The sequence below is a fragment of the Dreissena polymorpha genome, chromosome 13 (genome assembly GCF_020536995.1).
Source record: "Dreissena polymorpha isolate Duluth1 chromosome 13, UMN_Dpol_1.0, whole genome shotgun sequence".
Lineage (NCBI taxonomy): Eukaryota > Metazoa > Mollusca > Bivalvia > Myida > Dreissenidae > Dreissena > Dreissena polymorpha.
In genome coordinates this window covers 27,781,025-27,808,922 of record NC_068367.1, presented here as the reverse complement: position 1 = coordinate 27,808,922, position 27,898 = coordinate 27,781,025, and the positions used below count along the sequence as shown (strand labels likewise).

Genomic DNA, 27,898 nt, shown 5'->3' with positions numbered 1-27,898 from the left:
CTAACACTAACTACGACCCTTATAAAAAAGACAGTTCCGCTCGGCTTAAAGGACTGAGACAGTCGTGTAAAATATCGAATATAATATTTATGTTTTATAAACGACTGGTATCAAGATGAGTTGCAGATCATTGGTCAGTTACCACATTTTAACAAACTCCTTTGACCTTTTAATTCTTTCCAGCTCAATTCAACAGTAAAAAATGCGCATAATATCACTTTAAGATGGCACATGGCGATTACGTAATAAACATACCGATTTGGGCAGTAAGCAAGAGCTCTCTGGCTTATAATATTTTACAGTAAGTACACATTTATTTTTGACAAAAATGCATAATATTTCTCTTGTCAGATGAGAAATTAAGGATATTACATTTATTTGCGTTTTACCAGGGTCTTTAGAATATTAATCGATTAAAATTAAAAAAATACATCGGTATATGAACATGTCCATAAAGATGCTTTCTAATAATTTTTCAAAGTTTAGTACAATTTTACTCCTATTTGATAGTGGTTTCAACATGCCGCCATTGATATCCGCGATTATGGGATCAAATCCATGTTTGCGTGTACAGTATTCCTGAAACGTTTTGGAAAGGTGAATGCAGATGTCTAAATTTCCAAGAAACATGAGTTTGTGCGATGTTTACATATAATAAAGTAGCAAAATTGGCGAAATGGAGTATGAGCATGAACAATACATGTCGGTAAAAAAAGGCGCATATGAGTACCTTTTTAATTTTATCTCATCTGAGCACAACGTGTTCATGGTGAGCTATTGAGATTTATTGTCGTTACACCTCCCAGACGTTACACCTCCCAACAGTAGCCATTACATATTCCAACAGTCGTCATTACACCTCCCAACAGTAGTCATTACACCTCCCAACAGTAGTCATAACACCTCCCAACAGTAGCCATTACACCTCCCAACAGTAGTCATTACACCTCCCAACAGAAGCCATTACAACTTCCAACAGTAGTCATTACACCTCCTAACAGTAGTCATTACACCTCCCAACAGTAGCCATTACACCTCCCAACAGTAGCCATTACACCTCCCAACAGTAGTCATTAGACCTCCCAACAGTAGTCATTACATTTCCCAACAGTAGTCATTACACCTCCCAACAGTAGTCATTACACCTCCCAACAGTAGTCATTACACCTCCCAACAGTAGTCATTACATTTCCCAACAGTAGTCATTACACCTCCCAACAGTAGTCATTACACCTCTCAACAGTAGTCATTACACCTCCCACCAGTAGTCCTTACACCTCCCAACAGTAGTCATTACACCTCCCAACAGTAGTCATTACACCTCCCAACAGTAGCCATAACACCTCCCAACAGTAGTCATTACAACTTCCAAGCAGTGGTCGTTACATTTTCCTTGTAGTGGTCATTACACCTCCCAACAGTAGTTATAACACCTCCCAAGATATAAACATAATTGATTAGATTACTAAGGTGTGATCGCTACCATTAAATTAATATCATTACCAAACGCTTAAATCCCAATCAACTTCAAATCTCCATATGTTAATCATATTCAACTCTTAATACCCAATCAACTGCAAATCTCAATCAACTTCAAATCTCAATATCTCAATCAACTTCAAATCTCAAAAGATAGTAATAAGTAAGTGGGTATGATCATACATACAAATAAAATTAACTTGCATGCATATTCACTGATTGGACTTGTAATGTAAATGAAACACTTTAAGATGTTGGCTGCTCAATCAATGATTGTGGTGCGGTGGTCGAGTGGTAACACTCTGGTCTACCGTTCAAGAGGTCCAAATCCCGGCCGGGGCACTGGAAATTTCAGAAATGCTTCAAGTGTTTCCCACCAAATTAGAGATGTACTGGTATGAAGGTTATTCTCGCGTGTATCGGTGTTATACACTGAGCACGTCAAAGAACCAAGGTATCTATTCGCAAAGAGCTAGGTTATCGCACCCGGATTCCTTGTAACCCAATACTGTCTCTTCTGCTTGCTGTCTCTTCAGCAAAACCAAAGGAAACCATTGGAAATAAGTGCTTGCACTTTCATGGGTTATCCTTGACCGCAAGGTCAAAATAAATATATACACATACAAATAATGTGAGCAACCATTTATCTCGCCAGTGTCATCTTACGTGACAAATCCAATCAGTGGTTCATAAGTTATCTGTTGGAAGGTGTGATCACACCTTACTAATCTAATCAATATCTTGGGGTGTGTAATGACTACACCTTGAGAGGTGTAAAGTCCAGGATTAGAGGGTGTAATGACTAAGGCTGTGACGTCTGGGAGGTGTAACGACTGAATAGGGCTTTTCTGATCACATGTTTCATTGTAGTATATTTTATTTACTTGATTGTATTTGTAATGCATTGATGCACTTTGACTATATTGTGTTTACTTGTTTGTTAATGGTCAATAACGTTTTGCCTATTTTCCAATAAAAACTCGAAACGTGCTATGTAGTATACATTATATATCTTTCATAAAGCTACTAAGCGTATGATAATGTAATACTTGTTGCAAGCATTAAACAACGTTTTTACATTATGTGGTCACTCAGTATTAACCTCTTCCAGGTGACATTCTCACTTAAACATGTTATATTTCATTCCTTTTTGAAACGATCTTCCTTCAAATGATGTATATTTTGTATTTAATTGTAACGCATGCTGTTATTGTATATATATGTTAACGACGATGAGCTGTATATATGCTTAAGTTAAATAAACTATTCTGTTCTTTTCTGTATGATCTCCTGTTGTCCATTGTCCGTCGTGCATTGTGCATCGTCAACATTTTCCCTGCTAACACTTTAAAAGACACATTTATTTTCCATGTTCATGAAACTTTGTAAGAAAGTTTGTCCAAATTATATTTTGGCCACGTTTGAAACCGGGTCATGTGAGGTCAAAAACTTGGTCACTGGTTCAAATTTAACAAAAAAGACGTCGTTACCTCTTAATGACACATGTATGTTCCAATGTTCACAAAATGTGTTCAGTTCATTTGTTCTAATGATATCTGCTGAATTTGAAACTTATTCCGGTTAAAACAAAACATCGCCACCAGAGAGCGGATCAGTTTTTCTTGAATGGCTTTAGTGAAGCCTTGTTAACCCTGTGGAAGTAAAAATTTTAGTCCATTCGTCATGAAACTTTGGCGGATAATTTGTCATAATAAGACCTTGGCCGATTTGAAGCTGGGTGATGTTAAAACGGCAACTAAGTCAAAATAAAGAAAAAGCTTGTTAAGCTCGAATTCACATTTCAGATGAAATCATGTCAAATTTTCATGAAACTTGGTCAGAACATTTGTTCTAATCGTATATCAATCGAGTTTGAAAATTATGAAATCTACATAAAAATTAAATATTTAGCTACTTATGTTCCATAAAGCGCATTTATTATTCTGAAATCTTCCTTCTCAAAAGAGTTTTGCACCTGCGGGTTTCAGGCAAGCATCTTAGGGGACACGACCCTTTTGTTTGAAGTTCACAAATAAATGTACACGTGGAGGACATAAAAACACTATTGACGCCTGTATATTAAATCTTGATTTAAAAGACAATGAGAACAAAACTCATTATTTGAAAATACAGTATTTTTTTAATGCGTCCTTTTCCCTGGCTAGTGTTGTTATTTATAGTTTCTTACTTAAGCAATCTGAAGTAGTGTTTGAAATGTATCTATGCTAAACAGACGGAATTTACTTAAACAAGTTCAAAAAAAGGCCTGTCACGATTTTCAGATAAACATAGTATCGCGATATTTGCCGACAAAAAATCATATTCTAATATGGCCTTTGGCTTTGCGCAAGATTTTGTGTTTACTTGATTCGTTCATGAACACAGAGGATAAAAACCTATATGTTGATATAATTATTATCTTCACAAATGTAAACGAAAATAAATATGTAAAATGCACGTCTAATGAACAAGCCATTCATTACGGTATGTCAATCGGGGTTATTTTTAAATTACACATTTAGATAAACGTAGCGAAAATGGTTCTTATACTTGGTCGGCTATCCGGTAAGCGCAGTAGTTAGTAAACGCCCTTCACACCTTGGCGAAACTGGTTTAATCCGCGTTTCCGGAGTTGGCGTTCACCATACCGGATTGGTGGTGTTACTTACGGGTATTTGGCTTTTCATCCACCACACTGTCTACAAGATCTAGAAATACATGGAAACTGCACATATAATTCAACATTTGTCCCAGCTTTGGTGAGTCGTGTTATTGTATTCGGCAGAAGTGCTGGGGCACACTCCTGATCCACACATAATGCAGCCTCAGGCGCGGACAAACTTCATACATTTCTAAATACGTATACACACTAATGATTGGAATATCGCTTGTTCATGCCGATTTCGGCATTCACGGAACGTAAATTGAGTCCGTGTGGCATTATAACATCTGAAGCAGTATTATTAAGACGGTTAATAAATCATGAAAACGTTAGAGGTTTCTTTAGCGTGTTCACTTATTTGAAGAAAGATCAAAATGATATGGATTTTAACAGACTTGCTCGTGAGTACACTTTAAGCTCTAAAGAGTTGTATTCTCATAGATCACTTTCAGGTTCTTTACATCTTGATGGATTTGGTAAAACAAGTGACGTGCAATGGTTATAAGATATATAACATATGATTGTTATATGATACAATTTCTTTTTCGTGATGTATATTCTGAAAAATATCGTTCCAAGTACCACATTGCAGTGCTATTCTATAGCGATTTTGCGATTTTTCGTGGTTCGCACATGCAAAATCGTTGGAGACCTGTTGTAAGTCCTACTTGAAAGTTTCTGCGATAGTGATGTTGGAATGTAGCCTATCGAGCGTCTGATTTATAGGGAGCAATGGCTTTATTTTTCTACATGAAGGGCCAGTGTTTTCCTATATAGTGGTAATTACTGGTTATTGTTATGCTTTTAAATAATAGCTAAATAGACGCATAAGTTGTCTACTATCATACACAAAGTTAATTTATTTGATCCCCAATAGTTAAAACTGTTTAATAATGTACCGAATATTCGGATGAGCGGCTCTTCGGACAAATCTTGACCTTTGGTTAAATCCATGTAAAGATTCAGTCTCTGCAAATCATAAGAGGGCCTAATTGTAAAATGATGTTTATATCATGTCATATATTTGCTCAGTATGTCTTTCAGGCATGCTTGTTACGTGTGTGTTCCAAATTTCTTGTCAGACATTAACTTATTACGTCCAAATGATTAGACGTAATCTACTGATGTATATCAACTTCATATTTATAGAAGTAGTCAGTTAATGTGTCTTGATCACAAGGGCTTTTTAGAAAAAATACTGTATATATTCTGAAAATGTAAACAAGGTACATAGCATTAGCTGTCAAATATCGGGAATAATCTAGAATTTACTATCTATGGGTCCCTGAATTCGCAGATTTTAGAACAGTGAGTCCCAGGCCAAAATTAATGAGTCCACCTTGAAAAAGTCCCAAATTTTTAAAGATACCAAGTAGTGAAGAAAATGAGTCTAAATGACACTAGCTCAATAACTATATTTTGCATTAAACTTTTAATAATCTCAAAAACAGTGAATTATGAAACCAAAAAACAAATTTTGAGTTATCACTATCTTGTTTGCCTTCACATAGGCTATAACAGTGTCTGTTACATGAATGTAACCTGTTACAACATTTCAACTTGATTCAAGTCAATGATAATAGCATTGTTAATATTCGAATTGCGAACCTGATAATATTATTATTAACGTCCGAACTGCAAGCTGTTGACCTACGTTATTAAAGTTTAGAGTTGTTTGTTTTGGATCTAATTTCAACGTTCATCGCTACACTTTTGACTCATTCCCGAGATGGTTTGTACTTATCGTGATTGGCGTATGCATTAATGGATTCGTTTCAGCAATGCGTCTGAGTGGACGCACATATTTCAAAACTATGCGTCTATTTTAATATTTGTGCGTCATAGACGCGGGACGCGCTTGTAGATTATTCCCTGTAGATATGCTGTGTATCTGCGTCTTTCACGCGATTAAAATGTTTAAAAACGCAAAGAAATGCAATATCATGCGTATTGAAAACACAATAAATTTGACTTGTACGCAAATTCATCAAATTTAATGCGTAGGATACAATAGTTTCGATCGAAAATGCTTTGCTCATTTTCGGTATTTTTTCTTCGGAATTATTATCGTAATGCGGCATTCTGACTTCGTAATGCGGCGATCTGACTTTTCTTTTTTTCTTTTTTTCCGTTGCTCATTGTGAATGTATTTGTAAAGGGTCTGTACTTTCAGTTTCTATATTGATGCGAAATAAAATGTCTGAGAGAGGTCGAAAGGCGTCCGCAATTGTTGCGCCAAAATATCAGTAGATACGTTTGACAGTTACAAAGATGTCAGTAAACATCAGTTTTTTTAAGTTTAAAGTTTATATTATGGACAGTTTTAAGGATTAAAGATGCTGTGAAACATCAGTGTATTAAAGTTCATTATGATAGTTTACAGTTCTATTGAATCAATACAAGTGTACAGCTTCAACTGAAGTAAAGCAACAATGATTTAAACTTTTTAAGGTATGCATTTTTATAACTTATTTCACCCTTTTTCAAGAATGAAATCACCCTATTTTTCAAAATCAATGGGTGAAAACCCTATTTCCCAAATAACTATCTGGGGCACTGCAGCATGGTCTTAGCTTTAACCAGGAGTAATCCGAGTATAAAAAACTGGTTTAAAGCCTCTAGCCTTGAGTGGCAAGTGGCTGGCTAGTTCTGGCTAGTATACCTTAAACTGTCGTTTTTATTATTACATTTGGCGACATAAAGTTATAGGATAATCCTTATAGCTAAGTTTGCTGTCTTGAATTTTACAGTTTATCCAAAGTCACCATAAACACTTCCAAATAGTGCTTTTTAATGCTGAAATTTCTCAAATAGGCCGCATGATTATATAGATGGACAATGTTTAAACCTACATAGCTATTAAGCTTAACAACATACTGTCTAATAATTATCTGGCAGTTATGGGCAAAATCCAAATTATTTTTGCTTTATTTTACAGTTATGTAACTTTACACCAATTTTTAGTGACAAAAACATTTGTCTTTTTTTGTAAGAAAACAGAATTCTATAGATTTCAGCAGTTCATGCGTAGGCTAACACTTAGGGCACATGAAAAAATTAATGTTTTCTCAAAGCGAGGCTTATATCTTTTTCAGAATCAGGTGCCATCCTGAGATGGAGACTCTCTCTGCAGAACTGTTCGTTTGTGGTCTATGCTACAAGTCATTCACAGCTGTCCACAGTTACTACTCCCACTTAAAATCCCATGGCATCCAGATTGACGGAAGGTTCCACTTGTGTGAGGCAGAAAACCAAAGTTTTGCTGAAAAGCAAGCAGAGACAGGATTCTGTTGCCATAATTGCTACTGCAACTTTCCTACAGTGTGTCTGATGCACGACCATTTGCTCAGCTGTTCAGGGTCTGGGTCATTTATATTTGACGACGCACGCAAGGTCGCATACCCTTTATGTTCATTTGTAGACTTTGAGGCAAAAAAGGATCTGGATTTGTTTGCTATTATGAATAGACTGATTGAAAAAGTTGTCAAAGATGCAACAGGAAAACATCTGGCTGCTTGTTCAAGTTTAATCAAATACCTCTCTGCTAGTGAGGTAGCAGAAACAAACGCTTTAATGACATCTGAACAAGATACACAGACCAATTTGTGTCATAAAACTTTGCAACTTGATGAAAAGGAACATACATTCCCTGTGGCTGCTGACTCTCAAGATAATATCCAAAATAAGTGGCAAAACGAATCTAATGATGAGATGACTATACCTTTACCGATTGACATTGTAATAAAAACTGAAAAGCCTGATCCCCATTTCATGAACAATCAGTCAGACTCTGAATGCAGTAGTTCCAGTTTGTCACGCTCTTGGCAGGGTCTTGCAGGGGAATCAAGTAGTAATGAGTTGTTGAATCAAGGGAAATGTGATTCTTTCCTTGGCATGGTTGGTAAACTTAAGAAAAGCAGAAAAGGAAGAAGGCATCAGAAAGGCAAATCAAAGTCAATGTCCTTGTTAGATGCATTTCCAGAAGTGGCAAAGTCTATTGCCAAAAGTCGACTTCAGCGTGAAAAGGATAAAGAAAAGTCTATATTAATGTTTGAGGCTAATGAAATTTTGCCAAAACTTAAAACCTATAAACCATTTGAAATTTCGAAATTGAACCTAGACATTAATAAACTCATTGATGACTTGAAGCAAAAAAGACCCGTCCTTGGTAGACCAAGGAAACCTCTGGAAACGTGTCCAATATGTGGACAGAAGAAAAAGAAATCGCAAATGAAAAACCATTTGACCAGTCACAGTGCTGAAAAGCACTTCACATGTGAAATCTGTAATAGGACATACAAATACTTACATGCTTACCAGGTCCATAAGCGATCCCATACTGATGGCAAATCATTTGTGTGTGAGCAATGTGGCAAAGGATTTATAGCATTAGCAGAGTAAATATTTTGGAATTCATATTTTTAACCCCTGCAAAGGAAGATTGAATCAAAACTTTGAATATGTCATCACAATTTACTGCAGATGTTAAATACATCTTTTTTTGCCCAGTGATATGCATTTTTTTTTTGTTATGTCCCCTAAAAATTAGCTATATTTATATCAGAAGCATAAAATATTCAAAGCTTATGAATTGATTCATTCTACATTTTCCAGCCATTGAATTGGAACTTAAAATATGTCACCACCATGAAGTGTAGATATGCAAGACATCTTTTTTCATGCTCTGACAGTAATGCACATGTTCAGTAGTTAGCTGCCCTTTAACTAAACTTAAACAATTTAATATCAGTAGCATTAAATGTTTTTAGCTCACCTGAGCACAACATGCTCATGGTGAGCTTTTGTGATCGCCTTTTGTCTGTCGTCCGTCGTGCGTGCGTCGTTCGTTGTCAACATTTTGCCTTGTGAACACTCTAGAGGCCACATTTCTTGTCCGATCTTCATGAAACTTGGACAGAATATTTGTCCCAATGATACCTTGACTGAGTTCGAAACTGGGTCATGCTGGGTCAAAAACTAGGTCACTAGGTCAAAAAAAAGAAAAACCTTGTGAACACTATATAAGTCACATTTGATGCCCAATCTTCATGTAACTTTGTTAAAATGTTTGTCTTAATGATATGTTGGGTGAGTTCAAAAATGGATCCGGTCCATTGAAAAACGTGGCTGCCAGGGGTTGGGGCAGTATTCCTTATATGGCTATAGAGAAACCTTGTGAACACTCTCGAAGTCACAATTTTTGCCCAATCATCATGCAACTTGGTCAAAACGTTGGTTTTATCGGCATCTCGGACGAGTTTGAAAATGGTCCAGATCGGTGAAAAAACATGGCCGCCGCTTTGCCTTTATGGCTATAGTAAAACCGTGGCCGCAGCTTTGCCTTTATGGCTATAGTGAAACCTTGTTAGCACTCTAGAAGTAACACTTATAATCCAATCTTCATGGAACTTGGTCCGAAGATTAATTCTAATGATAGCTTGGCTGAGTTCGAAAATGGTTACAGTTTGTTGAAAAACATGGCCGCCAGGGTAGCGGCGGTTTTCATAATATGACTATATTAAAACCATGTTAACACTCTATTTGTAATGCGGATATTGGTGCACGATGATGATGATGATGATGATGATGATGATGATGATGATGATGATGATGATGATGATGATGATGATACTAGTAATGGATTCAGAAACATTAACCACAACCCAAATATCTAATTATAATTATTGCATTACTCAAATTAATTATTGCCATTACTTCAGATTGTTAACTATATCTTTGGAGAAATTCAAAATAGTGGTAAAACCACTAACACAACAAGAAGTGTTACATATGAATCCTATTTGACTTTTCATTCACTTATGTTAAGCTACTCTCTATGAAACACATTTATACCTGTGCTTGCATTATTGCCAGGTGGTGATTGTGTAACACTCCTGGAAATTGACCCCAATTAACTGGACACTTTCATCAAAGACCTTTGTCTTGATGTCAGATGGAAACCATTCTTAAGATAGATTAGTCGTTACAACTTGAAATGTTTTACCCCTACAATTTTCAGTTAGTTAATAGTTTGTGTGTGATTATGAAATATTTGAGATTTTAGCAGGTTTTATTGTTGTTATCCCCACGCTTTTTGAAAAGCGTGGGGATATTGTGGTTATCTCCGACGTCTGTCCGTCTGTTTGTCCGTCCGTCCTGGCCACTATTATCTCCTACACTATTAGCACTATAACCTTGAAACTTACACACATATTAGCTTTGAGCATATGTGCGAAGGTGCACTATTCGGAATTTTGATCTGATCCCTGGGTCAAAAGTTATGGGGGTTGGGGTGGGGCCGGGTCAGAGATTTTCACTTATTTTTATGCCCCCGGTATGGTTCATTGGCCATAACTTTTGCAATATTGCAGATAGCAATTTGCGATTTGGCATGCATTTGTATCTCATGTAGCTGCACATTTTGAGTGGTTAAGGTCAAGGTCATCCTTCAAGGTCAAAGGTAAAAAAATAAATCCAAGGGAAGTAATAAGCTTTAAATCGAGGTAAGTAAATAACCTGCCAAATGATATAAAAAAAATCAAAGCGGCGCAGGGGGGGGGGTCATTGTGTTTCTGACAAACACATCTCTTGTTTTATGTTATTTTACATTAACTTTTTCATTTCTGCACCGATTCACTTCCAATTGATACTTGACGTCACTTATGACAATACGGTCAATCTCAACTATGCATGGCCCCATTACCAACCCTGGGTCAAACATGAAGCCTCTGCCATGCCATTTCTATTTTCAATTGGAAATATCTTAAAATTGTTCCAGTTGTTTAAAAATACTTTGTCAAAAATGTGAACAATGTGGTAGTAAAAAAACAACTACTTATCACATCTGTTAAGGAGCACAAACAACTGTTTGGTTAAAAAGAAAAGTTGATTTGCAGTTGTTTTTGCAAAAATAATATACATTTTCCAATGTCTTGTGTGTGTTTACTTCTATATTTGCACACATGTATAACTATTTAAGAAAGATCAAGTGATGTTTTGTACTATAACAGAAGATCAATATTGAATTTCTAGTATCTGTACATATTCTCATACTGATTTACTTCTATATAACTGACTTTGATATATGATAACAATTTAACATATTGTATTTAATTATGCAAAAACTATTTTATAAACACAATCTCTTGAACAAATACAGTTGTTTTCGGTATCTAAAAGTGTTCTTGTTAAACAGGTTGTAAATAGTCATCCCCTATAAAATGCTAAGATTCTTATCTCATGATCTCAAAGCTGGACAACAATTTGTGAAAAAATGTACTTCCATTTTCTTTTGCTGATGCTCATTATTAAATTACTGTCCTCATATTACTTTTATCCAAAATATAGCTTTGTCGCAACAGGTAACAAATTTCTATTGGGAAAAACTTAAACACACACACACACAACTACTTATAACGCATATATATTAATATATCTGCCGAAACAGCAAACCTTTTCTTTTCCCAAAACAACGTTAACAACCCTTGCATGACGTTAGTACTACACAGTTGAGCGAACCAGGGCCACCATGGCCCTCCTTTTAGTTAATGGAATTAAATAAAATCCATTAATTAAACAATTCATTGAAACCTGAAATATATCATCACCATGGAGTTTGGATGTAATCATGTTCAAGACATACTTTAATGCATAGTGATGCCTGACCCACATGTTCCTGAGTAATGTGCCTTAAACTTAGCCGTGGGCATTTCTGCTATGTCTGTGAAAAAGCAGTTAAGGGGTCTTGGGGAATTTTAAGTCATGTTTGTTTATGCTTGCAGGGGTATGATTTTTCCTCCTTTTAGCTGATTCGTCCCTTTAATGTTAAACTTACATTTGTATTTTACAAATAGTAATGAACTTTGTTGAATCTATATACAAATGCATTGTTGACTTGAGTGGTGTAAGAGCATTTTCCTCACATGAGGCAGTTCACACCCCTGGTTTGTCATTTACAGCATTGAATGCATAAGTTGATAATAATATCACTTGATATAACTTACAAGTGGCAAAAAAACATTTTTATGCCCCCATTTGGGTGGCATATAACAGTTTAACTGTCCGTCAGTCAGTCTGTCTGTCCGTCCGGCTGAAAACTTTTATGGCCATAACTTTTTCAATATTTAACATAGCAACTTCATATTTGGCATGCATGTGCATCTCATGGAGCTGCACATTTTGAGTGGTGAAAGGTCAAGGTCATCCTTCAAGGTCAAATGTCAAATATATGGTATCTGTCTGTCCGTCTGAAAATTTTAACATTGGCTATAACTTTTTCAATATTGAAAATAGCAACTTGATATTTGGCAGGCATGTGTATCTGATGGAGTTAAACATTTTGAGTGGTGAAAGGTCAAGGTCATACTTCAAGGTCAAATGTCAAATATATGGCGTCTGTCTGTCCATCCAAAAACTTTAACATTGGCCATAGCTTTCTCCACATGAAGATAGCAACTTGATATTTGGCATTCATGTGCATCTCATGGAGCTGCACATTTTGAGTGGTGAAAGGTGAAGGTCAAGGTCATTCTTCAAGGTCAAATGTCAAATTTTGTAATATTGAAGATAGCAACTCAATATTTGGCATTCATGCATATCTCATGGAGCTGCACATTTTGAGTGCTAAAAGGTCAAGGTCATCCTTCAAGGTCAAAGTCAAATTTTGCAATATTGAAGATAGCAACTCCATATTTGGCATGCATGCATATCTCATGGAGCTGCACATTTTGAGTTGTGAAAGGTCAAGGTCATCCTTCAAGGTTAAAGTCAAATATATGGCTTTCAAATATATTGTGTTTCACAAACACAGCTCTTGTTTCAAACATGTATTTTCACATTTATGTGTTGCTTTTAACTGTCAATATTTTCAAAATCAAAATATCTACTGGTACCTTAATTTGAGCTTCAAGCAGTATTAGGAGAAGGGTTTAACAAAATTTTCTGATAAAGCAGCAATGAATTGACAAGATAAAGTCTGAGAAAATACAATTACCGGTACAGGGCTTTCATTAACACCCGTAATTCAGAAAAATCAGAGATATTTTAACCAAAATATTCAGTAGTATTGGGCTACATTTTGAAGTTCTGGTAAAAAAGACTTCAATTCTTCTACTTTCGGAAATTATCTGGTCACTTTAAATCTTAATGAGACCCCTGCAATTTTCTCCAAATGTAACATTGTTTTTAAAGACTGAAGCGGCATGCCATGTTCCACCACAGCGAGGAGCGACCATTCAAATGTGAGGAGTGCGGGGCTGGCTTCATCACCCTGTACAAACTGAAGAGGCACAGTAGTCTTCATACTGGTGGGAAATCAATCATTTCTTTTATTCTTTTTTCTCATATATATCTCACCTACTACAACAATGACCTAATCCGATTGGCTGAGAGCGGTCACGTGCCCATGGTGCATTTTCCATTCTCCCTGAGTAATTTCCATACACCCCGAGTAATTGAGTAGTCAGTTGAGATATAATGGTTACACTGTTAGTAACTGATGGTGTATAGAGAAGCTCGAGTATGGTATGAAATTGCTGAGGGTGTATATCCCATACACCATCAGTTACTAACAGTGTAACTAATAATACATTCAATAAGCAGTAAATATTATATTTGAATCACCTCTGATTTTGTTTTTAAGAGACTTTCTTACATTATCTTGTATACTAGTATTATATTTGCAATTTGTTCCTCATGAGAAGAGAAACTTATAAATGATAATAATAATTATATTGACATTAATGCCAACAACCAAGGCAAGAGACCTCAACTTGTTGGTCTATAGTTTGATAGTAGTCTTCATCATTTTGCTGAAATTTGTATGTGTCCTTAAAGGTCATAAAATTACAAGTTTATATCTTTACAAAATTGTATTTTACAGAAGAAAATGGTTTAAATTGTATTTAAAAAAATCCATATTTATTACTTGAAGCATGTCTTTTCTGTTTACTAAAAGAACTAAATTAAGAAAGTTTGTGATTATGGACCCTGTTATTTTCCTTATGCAGAATTGACCCTGTTATTCTCTGCAGGTATAAAGCCTGTGCAGTGTGACACCTGCGGTGCCAGGTTCACAACCCAGAACAGTCTGAACCAACACATGGCATCCGTGCACCGTGGGGAGAGGGTGGTGTGTAATGTGTGCACCAAGAAGTTCACCACTCAGTCCAAACTGAACAGGCATTTGCTTGAACATGCAGGTTAACTATGTCATGTGTTTTGTAAAAAATTCACTTAATGCCTGCCATTGGTCTTGTTTCACATCATTTCTTAATAGTAAAAGGTAACCTTGATTGCAGTTGTCAATTGTTTTTTGTATATTTACACAATTTTTAAGGATGCCCAGATTGATACCTTTCTTTCAACAAGTCCATCAACCCTTGCAAAAGATGGTGGACCTTGGACATTTCCAATAAAAATGGCTGAGGCTGCGGTCTGTTATTAATTCAGAATTTTGTGTTCCTTGTGTGACTGTCTGGTTGAAAAACAATCTGTGAAACAATTTGTTTGATACTAATAAAAAAAGACTTCATATCTGTCAGAAATATTGAAGGCTATCATTCACTTTGCTTGAATATGGCAAATTAAGATAAAATAGAACGTTTTATTACCAACTAGTCAAGAGCATGTTCTAGCTTCCTGTGACCTAAAATAGGTTTTTTCATTGGTCAGTACCAAAGCATGACTTGTACTGTTTTCGAGTCTTTTAACAAACGTACATTAATAGCAGGGAACCATGAAATCTTTCCTTGACTACTTACTATGTGAACATCTTAAGCGAAAGTTGCCATTACTAGTGTTCCATAACATGAACCTTTTCAGCGCTGGAACCGAATTTTAAAGGCCTTTGCAAACAGTTTGGATCCAGATGAGACGCCTCAGAACGTGGCGTCTCATCAGGATCCAAACTGTTTGCTATTCTGATAGTATTCTTTGAAAAAAAATCGAAAAAAATGCTAATTTTAGAAATTCAGCAGACGATATTTTAGCAGACGACAAATTTCCCAGCATGCAAAGAGTTAAGTCTGTGTCATACAGATTAAAACTCTAGTTATTACACAAACATCACAAAATCTAGATGTAGAGGTTAGTATACACATGTCTCCGGTGAGGAGCTATGGCCTTCAGTTGTTCTGTCTTTCTTATGTGTGGTCCATTCAGATTTAAGAGTTTGCATAACAAAATATTACATATATGATACAATTGTATCATCTACTATGACTGTGAGTGTCCATTTTCAGATATTTTTTTATGTCAATGGGTATTAATAAATGCATGATAATGTATTAAAAGTGTTATGACTATTCAGATTAATACCAAATAATACGTTCTTAATATAGTGTTTGATAATACTAAAATTCAATACTGGGCCAACATATTTGAAAGCATCATTTGAATTTGTGTTCTTTAAATATCTAATCCTTCAAATATCACAAACCTTGGTTTTGCTTGCATAAAATTGGTTGAATGTGGGATGAATGCGAAACAAGTGTGCCTTTTGAATGACAAGCGTCATGAAGCATGTAATGTTTTGCTATCTACCTGCCCATCCAGGAATCCGGCCATTCAAGTGCAAGGTGTGTGCAGCTGACTACGTTGGAAAGCGGGAACTCCGAACGCACATGAAGACTTATCATGACATGGTCATGGATGAAAGCTGTCTACCAGGTGAGAGTATGGGTTTCACAAGTCTGCATATTTCACTCTGTGATATTTAGTGATGTTAAGAATAGTTAAATCCTCATCAACCCTACCCACCCAAAAGAAAAAACAAACTCCCCCATCACCACAAAAAATTATGTATTTATGCATCTTTTACTAATTGGCATTTGTATGCCCTTTTGAAGAATAGGATGTATATTGTTTTGCTTGATGTCGGTCTGTCGGGCGTTCTGTCTGTAGACCTGTTTGTTTCCGATCAATAACTTGTGAACTGATTGACCAATTTGCTTGAATCTTCTCATGTGCAATGGCCTTTACCAGTAGATGACCACAATTGAAATAGGGGTCACTGGGTTAAATGTCAAAGTCACTGTCACACTAAGAGTGAAAATTGTTCTAGATCAATAACTTGTGAACAGAGGAACTGATGGGCTTGATACTTCCCATCTGATTTGGCGTTGGACAGTAGATGGCCCCTATTTAAATTGAAGTAACTAGGTAAAAGGTCAAGGTCACTTTCACGATAAGTGTGAAATCGTTTCCAATCAATAACTCGTCAACTGATTCACCCATTGGCTTGATACTTCACATGTGCATTGGCCTTGGACAGTAGATGACCCCTATTGAATTTGGGGTAACTAGTTCAAAGATCAAAGTCACTGTGACATTTAGTGTTAAATTGGTTTCCGTTTGATATGTAATCAAAGGTTTGAGTGATGGGCATCATACTTTGCAGATGTATTGACCTTAAACAGTATATAATCCCTATTGAAATTTAGGTCAATGATCAAAATCACTGTGATATTGAATGTGAAAATCATACGATTGATAACTCATGAGCGGATTGACTGATTGGCCTGATTTTTTCGCAGATACATTGCATCGCACAATTACCATAGGTAACTCAGCAATGACTCCACCATGGCGCCTTATACATTGCCAGATCTATTGGCCATGGTCATTATATGACTTAAGGGTGTGTCACATGCAACAGAAATACCATAGCTATATCGGTCTGGTCATTAATTTATTTTATTCAATCATTGTTACATCACAAGAAATAATACTGTAATATTTTAACACATTTACTATTATGATGACGGCATAATTCTGTGTCAACTAAAAACTTATGAAAGTGGCTAAGTCACTCTAATATGATAAGATTAACTCTTATGGTAAGTTTTGTTGCAAAAATCCTGTGTCAAGGCCCTGTTTGGGGGGAGATTTGTCTCCGACTGTGCAGCTCTTGTTGTCATTGTATTTCTATGCTAAAACAGATTTATTGTATAACTTTTAGACAAAATGATGTCAAATGAACAATATTTCAGAAATGAAATACTCACTAGAACTGCCTTAAAATTCCTTTCAGAAAAAAATATAGAACAATTACTTATTTTCATGTCAAATAAGGTTCAAATATGCCTAGTGATGCATAAACAAAATGTGTAATTTGGAGTTGCAACAGAATACTGGGTGTATCAACCCTTCCCCCCCCCCCTCCCCCCTCCCCCCAAAGAAAAAAATAAGAATTTCTTAGGGAGGTTACACTGGTTTTCAGTTTGTCTGTAGTCCGATTGTCGGATATCTGTTACAATCTTAAAACTTCATCGATACCAACTTTCAATTCGATTGCTGAGCTATTTTAAGAGTAATTTCTCTTTGTGAATTGTTATACAGACCTCTTGTCTTGAACGTATCTTGTAAAATAAACGAGTATCATTTGCTCTTAGTTATTTGTTTAACTTTATTTTTTCCTGTAGTATATGTTGGTCACTAAAAGAAATATTAACTTGAATATTCATAAAGAGGTAGATCTCATTCAGAGAGCTTTCAGTGCACAAGAACCATAGCTATTCTTTTACTTTTTAGCTCGACTGTTATAAATGAAATTTATAAAGTGGAGCTATCCTACTCACCTTGGCATCGGCGTGAGCGTTAGAATGTTTAATTTGCGTACCACCTTAAATATTTTCTATGTCCCTGGACATTTTTCTTTTATATTTTGCATACTTGTTTACAAACATGACCCCAATCTATAAACAAGAGTAAACAACTGTATTAAGCATTTTGTTAGAATTATGTCCCTTTTTCCACTTAGAATTTCATATTATTGATAAATCTATGTTAAAGTTTGCGTACCATCTCAAATATTTTCTATGTACCTTGTCATATTGCTTTTATATTTTGCATACTTTTTTACCAACATGACCCCAATCTATAAACAAGAGCAGACAACTGTATCAAGCAATTTGTAAGAATTATGTTCTCTTTTTATACTTAGAAAATTGAAAATTGGTTAAGTTTTGTGTTAAGGTTCATTTTATTCCTAAAGTATCAAAGCTTTTGCTTTCATACTTGTAACACGTACTAACTATCATAAGGGGACTGTGCAAGCAAAGATATGTAACTCTGACTGGCATTTTGACAGAATTATGGCCTCTTATATACTTGGGTGAATATTTGATTAGGTTCCATTTACTGTCCATATTCAACAGTTATCAAAATGGTATACATTAACAGAGATAAGTTTCATAACTACAATGTTAAATAATATGTCAACAATATTAGATAAGAGTTCTTAGCAGATCGCACGCTTAAAGCAGTTTTATGCTTTGTTAAAGCAACAAACCCCCATGTATTTTAGTAACGGTGTGTTGTCTGAATTCTTAAAGGGTAATTTTCTTGATTGTTTTATAAAAGAATGTTCAACGAAAATAATAAAAAAATAACCATACGGAGCTAATTATATTTAAACTTAACTTAATAACAGTTACATTTAGTAGCTTTATATGCAGAATATTTATGGTCAGTTATGGATCTGTCCGTAATTTTTCAAGTCGACACCGTTACGAAGAAAATTTCATCTACCGCACGGGAATGATACAGGGATACAACTTTTTCCGAAAGTAAACATTCTTTCAACCTTTAACGTCATAATGAAGCAATTAACAGAGCTCGAAAAATGTGAAAAAATTCAAAAAGTAAGTAAAATATTGAACGTACTTTTTTTCAGTGTCAACACCGTTCTTCCATTATCTTTGCTATTTCCACTTCCTGTTTTTATGATTTTCAAATATTATGTATTCTTAGATGCCACAAAAAAATGTGTGCGTAATGTTTTTTTGAGACAAGTAGCATGCTGTTTGTGGATGATCAAATGCCTGAATGTCATCACCGTTACGGTCCACATCGTTACGCTGAATGAGTAACGGTGATGACAACATTGTAATGGTGTGCACAAATATTTACACACATTATGGTGTGAATAAACTTTGTTTTCATATCGCTGATTGTTTTTTAAACAACATCGCAAATTTAACATGGAATTTATCAGACAAAAATGGAGAATTAGTACAATTGGAATCAGTTCTGTCAGAATTTCCGAATGTCATCACCGTTACGTTCCACACTGTTAAGCTGAATGAGAAACGGTGTTGACAACGTCGTAACCGTGTGGACAAATTTATACAAACATTATGATGCGAATAAAGTTCGTATTCATATCGCTGATTGTCTTTCAAACAACATCACAAATTTTACGCGGAACTCATCTGCCATACTTTCTAGTAAAAAACACAATGCGAATAAACAAGAATATTAAAGTATAAGATAATCTGTCCACACAGTTACAAATGTGACAACACCGTTACGCCGCATAAAAAGAAGACTTTTATATACATTAAGATTCAACAAAAACTGCAAACGTGTTTTCACATCATAGTCTTAAAAAAGGTGTCCAACGAAAGAAGAATTTAGTATAAAAACATGTACCAAAACATTTTATAGAAATTCTTAAAGTTGTAAAACGTAATTAAAATGTGTATTTACACCATTACGCACTTAATGTTCTGATAAAGTCACTGACGATTTGGAATTGATGTAATAGCCACTCATGATCACTTTATACAATGAAAAAACGCCAAAAAATTAATTTAAATTAAGTTAAATAATAATATTATCAAACAAGTATTTATGTCCATAATGGTGTTCTCTTCACAGCTTTTGACGAGCGTCAAATAAGCCTTCATAATCGCGATCTGGGTCACATTAGGTCGTGCCCAGCTTACGATGACGTCTGTCTGACATGTACGTAACTGATAAACGGTCTGGCGACACTGCTTTATGAATTGTGCTTATGAATGTTTTTTATTAAGAATGGAACCTAATCAAATATTCACACACTTAGAGAATTAACAATTTGGTTAGGTTTTGTGTTTTGGTCCACTTTACTCCTTAAGTCTCATAGCTATTGCTTTCAGACTTGGAGCATTCGCTAACTATCACAAGGGGACTGTACAGGAAAAGTTGCATAACTCTGGTTGGCATTTTGACGAATTATGGCCCTTTTTTGACTTAGTAACTTCGAAAATTTTGATAAATTGTGTGTTTAGATCCAATTTACTTCTTAAGTATCAAGGCTATTGCATTCAAACTTCAAATACTTTCTAACTATCATGATGGTACTGTACCTGGCAAGTTGAATTTGACCTTGACCTTTGAATGACCTTGATTCTCAAGGTCAAATTATTAAATCTTGCGAAAATTGCCATAAATTCTTTATTTATGATCAGATTTGTTTAATACTTTGACAAAACAACACTTACCTGACATACCACAATGGACCCCCCCCCCAAACCATCCCCCACACCCCACCCACCACCCTTTGAAAAAAAAACACAAATATTTATTTTATTTTTGAAAGACCGTCCAACCATCCCATCCAAGCTATTGCTGAAAAAACTTGAAATAAAATCTAAATGTTCAATAGATTTTGGAAAATATACCTGAACTCAGAATCGTCAATAATGTACAACTTCTTTAAAACATAATAGATCAATATGTTTCAATTATAGTCCTCTTCCAGTTAGAATATGACTATATTACCTTGACCTTATTGAATATGAACAATTTCCCCATGATGGCTTACATTATACTGTCAAGCACTCGAATAGCTGAGCACGCTGTCTTCTGACAGCTCTTGTTTATGATTATTTCCCTTTGTCAATCTGTTGTATAAAATGTTTTCCACAGCATATCTCGAAAACTAATACAGTTATCAACTTGAAACTTAGTAGGTAGAAAGATCTAATTTAGAAGATGTGAAGTGCAGACAAGTTCTTCCTTATTTTTAGAATTATTGACCTTTGTTTATTTTTCAATTTCAAGATAATGCAGAACATGTTTTGCAACTAAAAAAGGTATGATCTTGAAACTGATCAGGAACCAAGATCTTAATGATGGAATGTGCATTGTGAAAAAAACATAACCCTTGCTTCCATATTTTGAGAGTTATTGGCCATTTTTTGTTTATTTAGAACATGTAAATTTTAAATTGAGCATAATGTAATTTTTTAATGAAGCATATCTTGCAGTTTACTAGTATATGGGGTATCAACTTGACATTTCAAAGGTAGATAGATCTTAATGATGGGAAGTGCAGTGCTCAAGAGCTGTTACTCCAGCTGTCATAATTTTACAGTTATTTCCCTTGAAAATGTTCATTCTGATATTATGTCCGAGGCATTTATAGACTACAATTGATGTATCAAGGTGAAACTTTAAAGATATGAAGCTTGCATTGATTGGAAGCCTGACAGTGAAAGTTCTAGCTTTTGTCAACAAACTGCCTTCTCTTAAGTGAAAATACAGGAAAATGCCTCAAAATATTTTAACAAAATTCAATCATATTGATTTCAAAGACATTTGCTGTTGATAAAAAATATGAGTGCATCACTTAAATCCACCTCCCTTGATATTGGCATAAACTGCTTTTGGAGATACTTCTACATTGAGCAAAATTTGATTCCTAATTATTTACTTAGTATAATAAATTATTTGCAACAAAATATAGGTGAACGTGCATACTTTGAGACAATTAAATGTACATGTATAACAAGCAAATTTATTGAATTTATATCCCCTGCCAAATAAACTTTGTTTATGGATCTGTTCAAATCCCTTGATTATAAAGTATAATCATTAAGTACAGGGTACTAATTTATAGGTAATAATTAAGTGTAGGGTAATTGTAATTTTGAAGTTTCATGTTGAAATCTTGTAGGGTATCTGAGATAAAGCCTTGAAAAGTTACATCATACAAAAACAAGAGATGGCAATAACTCTTATTTAATAAAGAGTAGGGTTATGGTTCTTGTGCATGGCACTTCTCCCCATTGATATCTACACACCCATGAAGTTGCATGTTGAAATGTTGTATCATTTTTGAGATATAGCCCTGAAAAGTTACCTTATACAAAAATAACAAAGAGCAATCACTCGTATTTCAGAAAGTGAAGGGTTATGGTTCTTTAGCATTGCACTTCTCCCCATTAATATCAAAAGTGAATATACCCATGAAGTTTCATTTTATCTGAGATAAAGCCCTGAAAACTTTAATTTTACAAAAAAAGGGAAATAACTCGTATTAAAGAAAGAATATGGTTATGGTTTTGTGCATGGCAAAGTCTCCTTATTGATATCTATCAACCTATGAAGTTTCATGTTTAAATATTATGTAGTTTCTGAGATATAGCCCGACAAGTTTTGTGACAGACCGATGGACGATTTGACAGACTGACGAACGCACGTACACAACGTCAATTTTATATCCTTCCAGTTTTTTGTTGTTGTTTTTTTTTTGGGGGGGGGTGGGGGGGGTAAAAACATGCATGTCTTATTATTTTGTTATATTTACTAATAATGCTGTGTTTTTGACTATATGTATATTTCTATTATACTTTTAAAACTATTTTGTTGTATATTTTGTGCATTTCCAGACCTAAAGCCCGTATATGACACTATTCAAAATAGTTCAGGAGTCAGTTTGTTTCAAGACCCGGGTTCAGATGGTCCAGAGGCTGTTATATCCTGTGAGGCGAACCCATCATCTTGAGTAAGATGCCAACACTGGTGTTAAGTGCAAAGTGATGCAATAGAGATTCATAGTGTGACAGAAAACAGACAATGTGTACCTGACAAAGAAAATATAGACAAAACCCATTTTCTTATCTGTGACGTTTTCATATGTGTTTTGGTCATACATTTGATGATGCAACATGACAACATTTAAAACAGTGTTCTTGTTTAATATATAAAATGTGCCTTTGGCAGTCATTCAGTTAGGTCAGTCTAATGCAGTTTTATTGCTCCTGAAAAGGAGAGGCATATACTTGCCGCTTCGTCCATCCATGGGAATTCAAATGTTGCTGCAATTGGGTGTGTCTAGGTGTATTTTATGCCCCCGAAGGAGGGCATATACCGGTAGTGATCGGACTGCCGTCCGTCTGTCTGTCCGTCACACTTTGCGTTTAGGTTTCAAAAAATGCTCATAAGTTCTTTGTCGCTTCAGATAGCAATTTCATATTTGGCATGCAAGTGTATATGGACGAGGCCTTTCCATACACACACAAATTTTGACCCCTGTGACCTTGACCTTGAACTTAGGGTCCGCGTTTAGGTTTCAAAAAAAGCTCATAACTTCTATCAAGCATTTATAGGGGGCATAAGTCATCCTATGGTGACAGCCTGTGTTTACCATCTGTTCTTCAGTCTCCTTAGATTCTGCCAAAAATCTTTTAGAACTGCTATTTGGATTTTGATAGCTTTATATTCATTAAGGGTGGACAAATGCATATTATCACGTTGGTCAGGTCAAAATCATGGCTTTCTATGGAGTCGGTATGCTAAGATTACAAAACTACATGATTATCAAATGATTTATTGTTTCCATGGTAGATCTTATGATTCAAATTTCATGACGCTTTAGATGCAGCATATTTGTATAGTCCTTTCAGCGTAGAAATCAACAACACGTCTATTCCCATTGCTGTTTAATTAGTAACTAACTCCATTGTATTGTTGGACCCTAGTGTCAATCAGTCTACTTTATTGATGAAAGCTATTTTAAGCTCATGGGAGCTTATGGGATGGCATGGTGTCTGTCTGTCTGTCTGTCTGTCTGTCTGTCTGTCTGTCTGTCTGTCTGTCTGTCTGTCTGTCTGTCTGTCTGTCTGTCTGTCTGTCTGTCTGTCTGTCTGTCTGTCTGTCTGTCTGTCTGTCTGTCTGTCTGTCTGTCTGTCTGTCTGTCTGTCTGTCTGTCTGTCTGTCTGTCTGTCTGTCTGTCTGTCTGTCTGTCTGTGTGTGTGTGTGCATGTGCGTTAGACTTTCTCTTGTTTATCGATGAAGTCCACATTTTTCATCCCCTTCTTTTCAAACTTGTTCAGTGTGTTGATATTAATGAGGACTTGAACCCTATTAAAAATGGGTTACATCAGAGCAAAAAGTCCAGAACTATCTCCCCTTGAATTTGAGAAAATTGTGAAATAAGGCTTGTTTACGCAATAAAGTCCACAGTTTTCATCCAATCATTTCCCAACTTGCACAGTGTCTTTATCTGAATGACGAGTCAAACCCTATCGAAAATGAGCAATATCGGAGTTATAAGTCCAGAATTATCTACCCTTGAATTTGAGAAAATAATGAAAATCTTTAACATTTTGCCATAGCTTATTCAATTTTGAAGATAGCAACTTCATATTTGGCATGCATGTGTATCTCATGGAGCTGCACATTTTGAGTGGTGAAAGGTCAAGGTCATCCTTCAGGGTCAAAGGTCAAAAACAAAAAAATCAAAGCAGTGCAGAAGGGGACATAGTGTTTCCGACAAATACATTTCTTGTTTCTTTACATGTAGAGTTCTATCCTTTTGAAACTTCAACGGATGTTTTATATCATCAAGGGCCAAACCCCATTGAGAGTGAAGAAAATTTGTCCAACTTATTGTTGAAAAGGAGCCATTTGAAATTTCAAATTGACGTTTCTTCTTGTTTATGCGATGAATTTCCCATTTTGGGTCTGTTTGTTTAAAACTTACTCAGATTGTTCATACTATCAAGGGCTTGAGCCCTATTGATTCCAGCCAGTAGAGTGATTCAGGCCCTCATAGGCCTCTTGTTATGCCCTCGGTAGGGTGGCATATAGCAGTTGAACTGTCCGTCAGTCTGTAAGTCCGTCGGAAAACTTTAACATTGGCCATAACTTTTGCAATATTGAAGATAGAAACTTGATATTTGGCATGAATGTGTATCTCATGGAGCTGCACATTTTGAGTGGTGAAAGGTCAAGGTCATCTTTCAAGGTCATAGGTAAAAAAATCCAATGGAAGTAACAAGCTTTAAAGGGAGATAATTTCTATTTATCATTTGGCAGGTACAGATCATTTTTAAAAGGGAAGTAATATTTTTTAAAGGGATATATTTAAAAAAAAATCAATCAAAGCGGCGCAGTAGGGGGCATTGTGTTTCTGACAAACTCATCTCTTGTTATGAATTGTTTAGTGTCTTACCTTAGTTTTTGTTGTGTGTGTTAACTTCTATATTTGCTCAAATTTGTAACTATGAGAAAGATCAAGTGATGTTTTGTACCTTAAAAGATCAATGTTGAATTTCTAGTACATATTCTCATACTCATTTACTTCTTTATAACTGACTTTGATGTATGATAACAATTCAACATATTGTATTTTATTATGCACAAGACTATTTCATCAACACTCGATGTATTCACAAAAAAAATACAGTTGTTTTCGGTATCTTAGTGTTATTGCAAAACAGGTTGTAATCAGCCATCCCCTATAACATCCAAAGATGCTGCGTTTCTTATCTCATGATTTTAAAGCTGGACAACAGTTTGTGGAAAATGTCCTTCCATTTTCTTTTGCTGATGCTCATTATTGAATTACTGTCCTCATATTACTTGTATCCAAAATATAGCTTTTTCGCAACGGGTAACAAATGTCTATTTAAAAAAATATAAACACACACACAAAACTACTTATAACACATATATGTATATATCCGCAGAAACAACAAACCCTTTCCTTTCACAAAGCAACGTTAAAAATTCTTGCTTAACATCAATGCTACGCAGGTGAGCGACCCAAGGCCACCATGGCCCTCTTGTTTTTTCCAATCTGCTAATCTTTGTTCTAGACCTCACTAAGGTCTTTGAGGAGCTTCAAGGGACAGATCCAATGATGACACAAGCGTCGAACATCAGTTCAGTGGCGGCCATCTTCCCAGTGTGGAGACACTGGACTCGACTGCAACAGTCTAGCATCCATCTGCTGTAGATGGTGTCGCTTACAGTCAGACACACTTCCCAGAATATTTCACCATTTAAAAGAAAACAAATTTGGAACATTTGAAGAACAACCTAATGAGTTAATATTAGTAGCCCCCATATATTTCTGTAAGAATGGTACTTCTTACATACCGGTAATATAGTCAATCAGTGGGAATAGATACATCCAAGGGAATTATTTAGAAAGGAACTGAAAAAAAATGTATCCATAAGTGCAAAGAATGGAATGAACATTTAAACACCATGGGGCATGTATTAAACACCATCATTGATGGCTGTAGTTGTTCATCAGGGATGGGGTGGGAAGCATGTATGTTAGGTTGGTGGTCAGTCATTTTAGCTCACCTTTTGGTGAGCTTTTGTGATTGCCTTTTGTCCGTCGTGCGTTGTGCGGCGTCAACATTTGCCTTGTTAACACTCTAGAGGCCACATTTATTGTCCAATCTTCATGAAATTTGGTCAGAAGATTGGTCTCAATGATATCTTGGATGAGTTTGAAAATGGTTACGTTTGCTTGAAAAACATGGCTGCCAAAGGGTGGGGCATTTTTCCTTATATGGCTATTGTAAAACCTTGTTAACACTCTAGCGGCCACATTTATTGTCAGATCTTCATGAAACATGGTCGTAAGAAGATTTATCCCAATAATATCTTGGACGAGTTCGAAAATGATGCCAGTTGGTTGAAAAACATGGCCACTAGGGAACGGGGCATATTTCCTTATATGGCTATAGTAAAACTATGTTAACACTGTAGAGGCCACATTTATTTTCCGATCATCATGAAACTTGGTCAGAAGATTTTTCCCAATGATATCTTGGACAAGTTTCAAAATGGTTCTGGTTGCTGGAAAAACATTTCCAGTAAGGGCGGGGCATTTTTCCTTAATATGGCTATATATGGCTTTAGTAAAACCTTGTGAACACTCTAAAGGCCACATTTATTTCCGATCTTCATGAAACTTGGTCAGATGATTTGTCCCAATGATATATTGGATGAGTTTCAAAATGGGTCCGGTTGGTTGAAAAACATGGCTGCCAAGGGGCGGGGCCTTTTTCCTTATATGGCTATATATGGCTATAGTGAAACTTGTTAACACTCTAGAGGCCACATTTATTGTCTGATCTTCATGAAACTTGGTCAGAAGATTCATCCAAATAATATCTTGGACAAGTTCAAAAACGATCCCGGTTGGTTGAAAAACATGGCCGCCAGACATTTTTCCTTATATGGCTATAGTAAAACCTTGTTAACACTCTAGAGGCCACATTTATTTTCCGATCTTCATGAAACTCGGTCAGAAGATTTGTCCCAATAATATCTTGGATGAGTTCGAAAATGGTTGCGGTTGCATTAAAAACATGGCCACCAGGGGGCGGGGCATTTTTCCTAATATGGCTATATACATGTATTGCTTTAGTAAAACCTTATTAACACTAGAGGCCACATTTATTGTCCGATCATTATGAACCTAGGTCAGACGCTTTGTCCCAATGATATCTTTGATGAGTTCGAAAATGGTTCAGGTTGCTTGAAAAACATGGCCACTAGTGGACCGGGCATTTTTCTTTATATGGACTTAAGAATCTTCATGAAACTTTGTCAGTATGTTTGTTTAAATGATATCTTGGATGTGTATGAAAATGGGTCTGGTCTGTTGACAAACGTGGCTGCAAAAGTGTTCACTAGTCATGAAAGTTGGTAAGAACATTTTGTTCTAATGACATCTTGGGCTGCACAGAACAGGTCAGTTACATTAAATCTCAGGTGGGCGACTTTGGGCCTTTCAGGCCCTCTTGTTTTTCATTCAAGCACTTGTATAAGTCTAAATCCAATTTGTCTGGTAGAGCATCATTGTCATTCATTGTAGTTTTGGTATGTGGTGATAAAGTGGTTTAACATTGTGTTGTCAATACCGAAGGTACGCAGGTCTGGCAGGTCAATAGAAACAAGCAA

The 27,898-nt window shown here is 35.7% G+C and overlaps 2 protein-coding genes across 3 annotated transcripts in view; both read left to right on the top strand.

Moving 5' to 3' along the window:
* LOC127856425 (zinc finger protein 432-like) overlaps positions 1 to 27,898 on the top strand; it is a 205,341-nt gene that overhangs the window by 91,226 nt on the left and 86,217 nt on the right. The window lies entirely within an intron of this gene.
* Positions 4,842 to 25,931, top strand: LOC127856424 (zinc finger protein 426-like). Of its 2 annotated transcripts, XM_052392623.1 has the most exons (7): positions 4,842 to 4,920; positions 7,237 to 8,538; positions 13,331 to 13,446; positions 14,173 to 14,340; positions 15,695 to 15,808; positions 22,579 to 22,694; positions 25,792 to 25,931. In XM_052392623.1, the coding sequence occupies exons 2-6, from the start codon at positions 7,256 to 7,258 to the stop codon at positions 22,692 to 22,694; spliced, it is 1,797 nt and encodes a 598-aa protein (XP_052248583.1). In that variant the 5' UTR covers positions 4,842 to 4,920; positions 7,237 to 7,255; the 3' UTR covers positions 25,792 to 25,931. The 2 variants fall into 2 exon arrangements, with proteins under 2 accessions (XP_052248583.1, XP_052248582.1); XM_052392622.1 differs by lacking the exon at positions 25,792 to 25,931 and having other exon boundaries at positions 22,579 to 22,876.

Excerpts from the sequence above, each read along its gene's own strand:
- LOC127856424 (XM_052392623.1), top strand. The coding sequence starts at position 7,256 with ATGGAGACTCTCTCTGCAGAACTGTTCGTTTGTGGTCTATGCTACAAG. Across the intron at positions 8,539-13,330 it reads GGATTTATAGCATTAGCAGA|ACTGAAGCGGCATGCCATGT; the intron begins GTAAATATTTTG and ends TTGTTTTTAAAG. Across the intron at positions 15,809-22,578 it reads GGATGAAAGCTGTCTACCAG|ACCTAAAGCCCGTATATGAC; the intron begins GTGAGAGTATGG and ends GTGCATTTCCAG.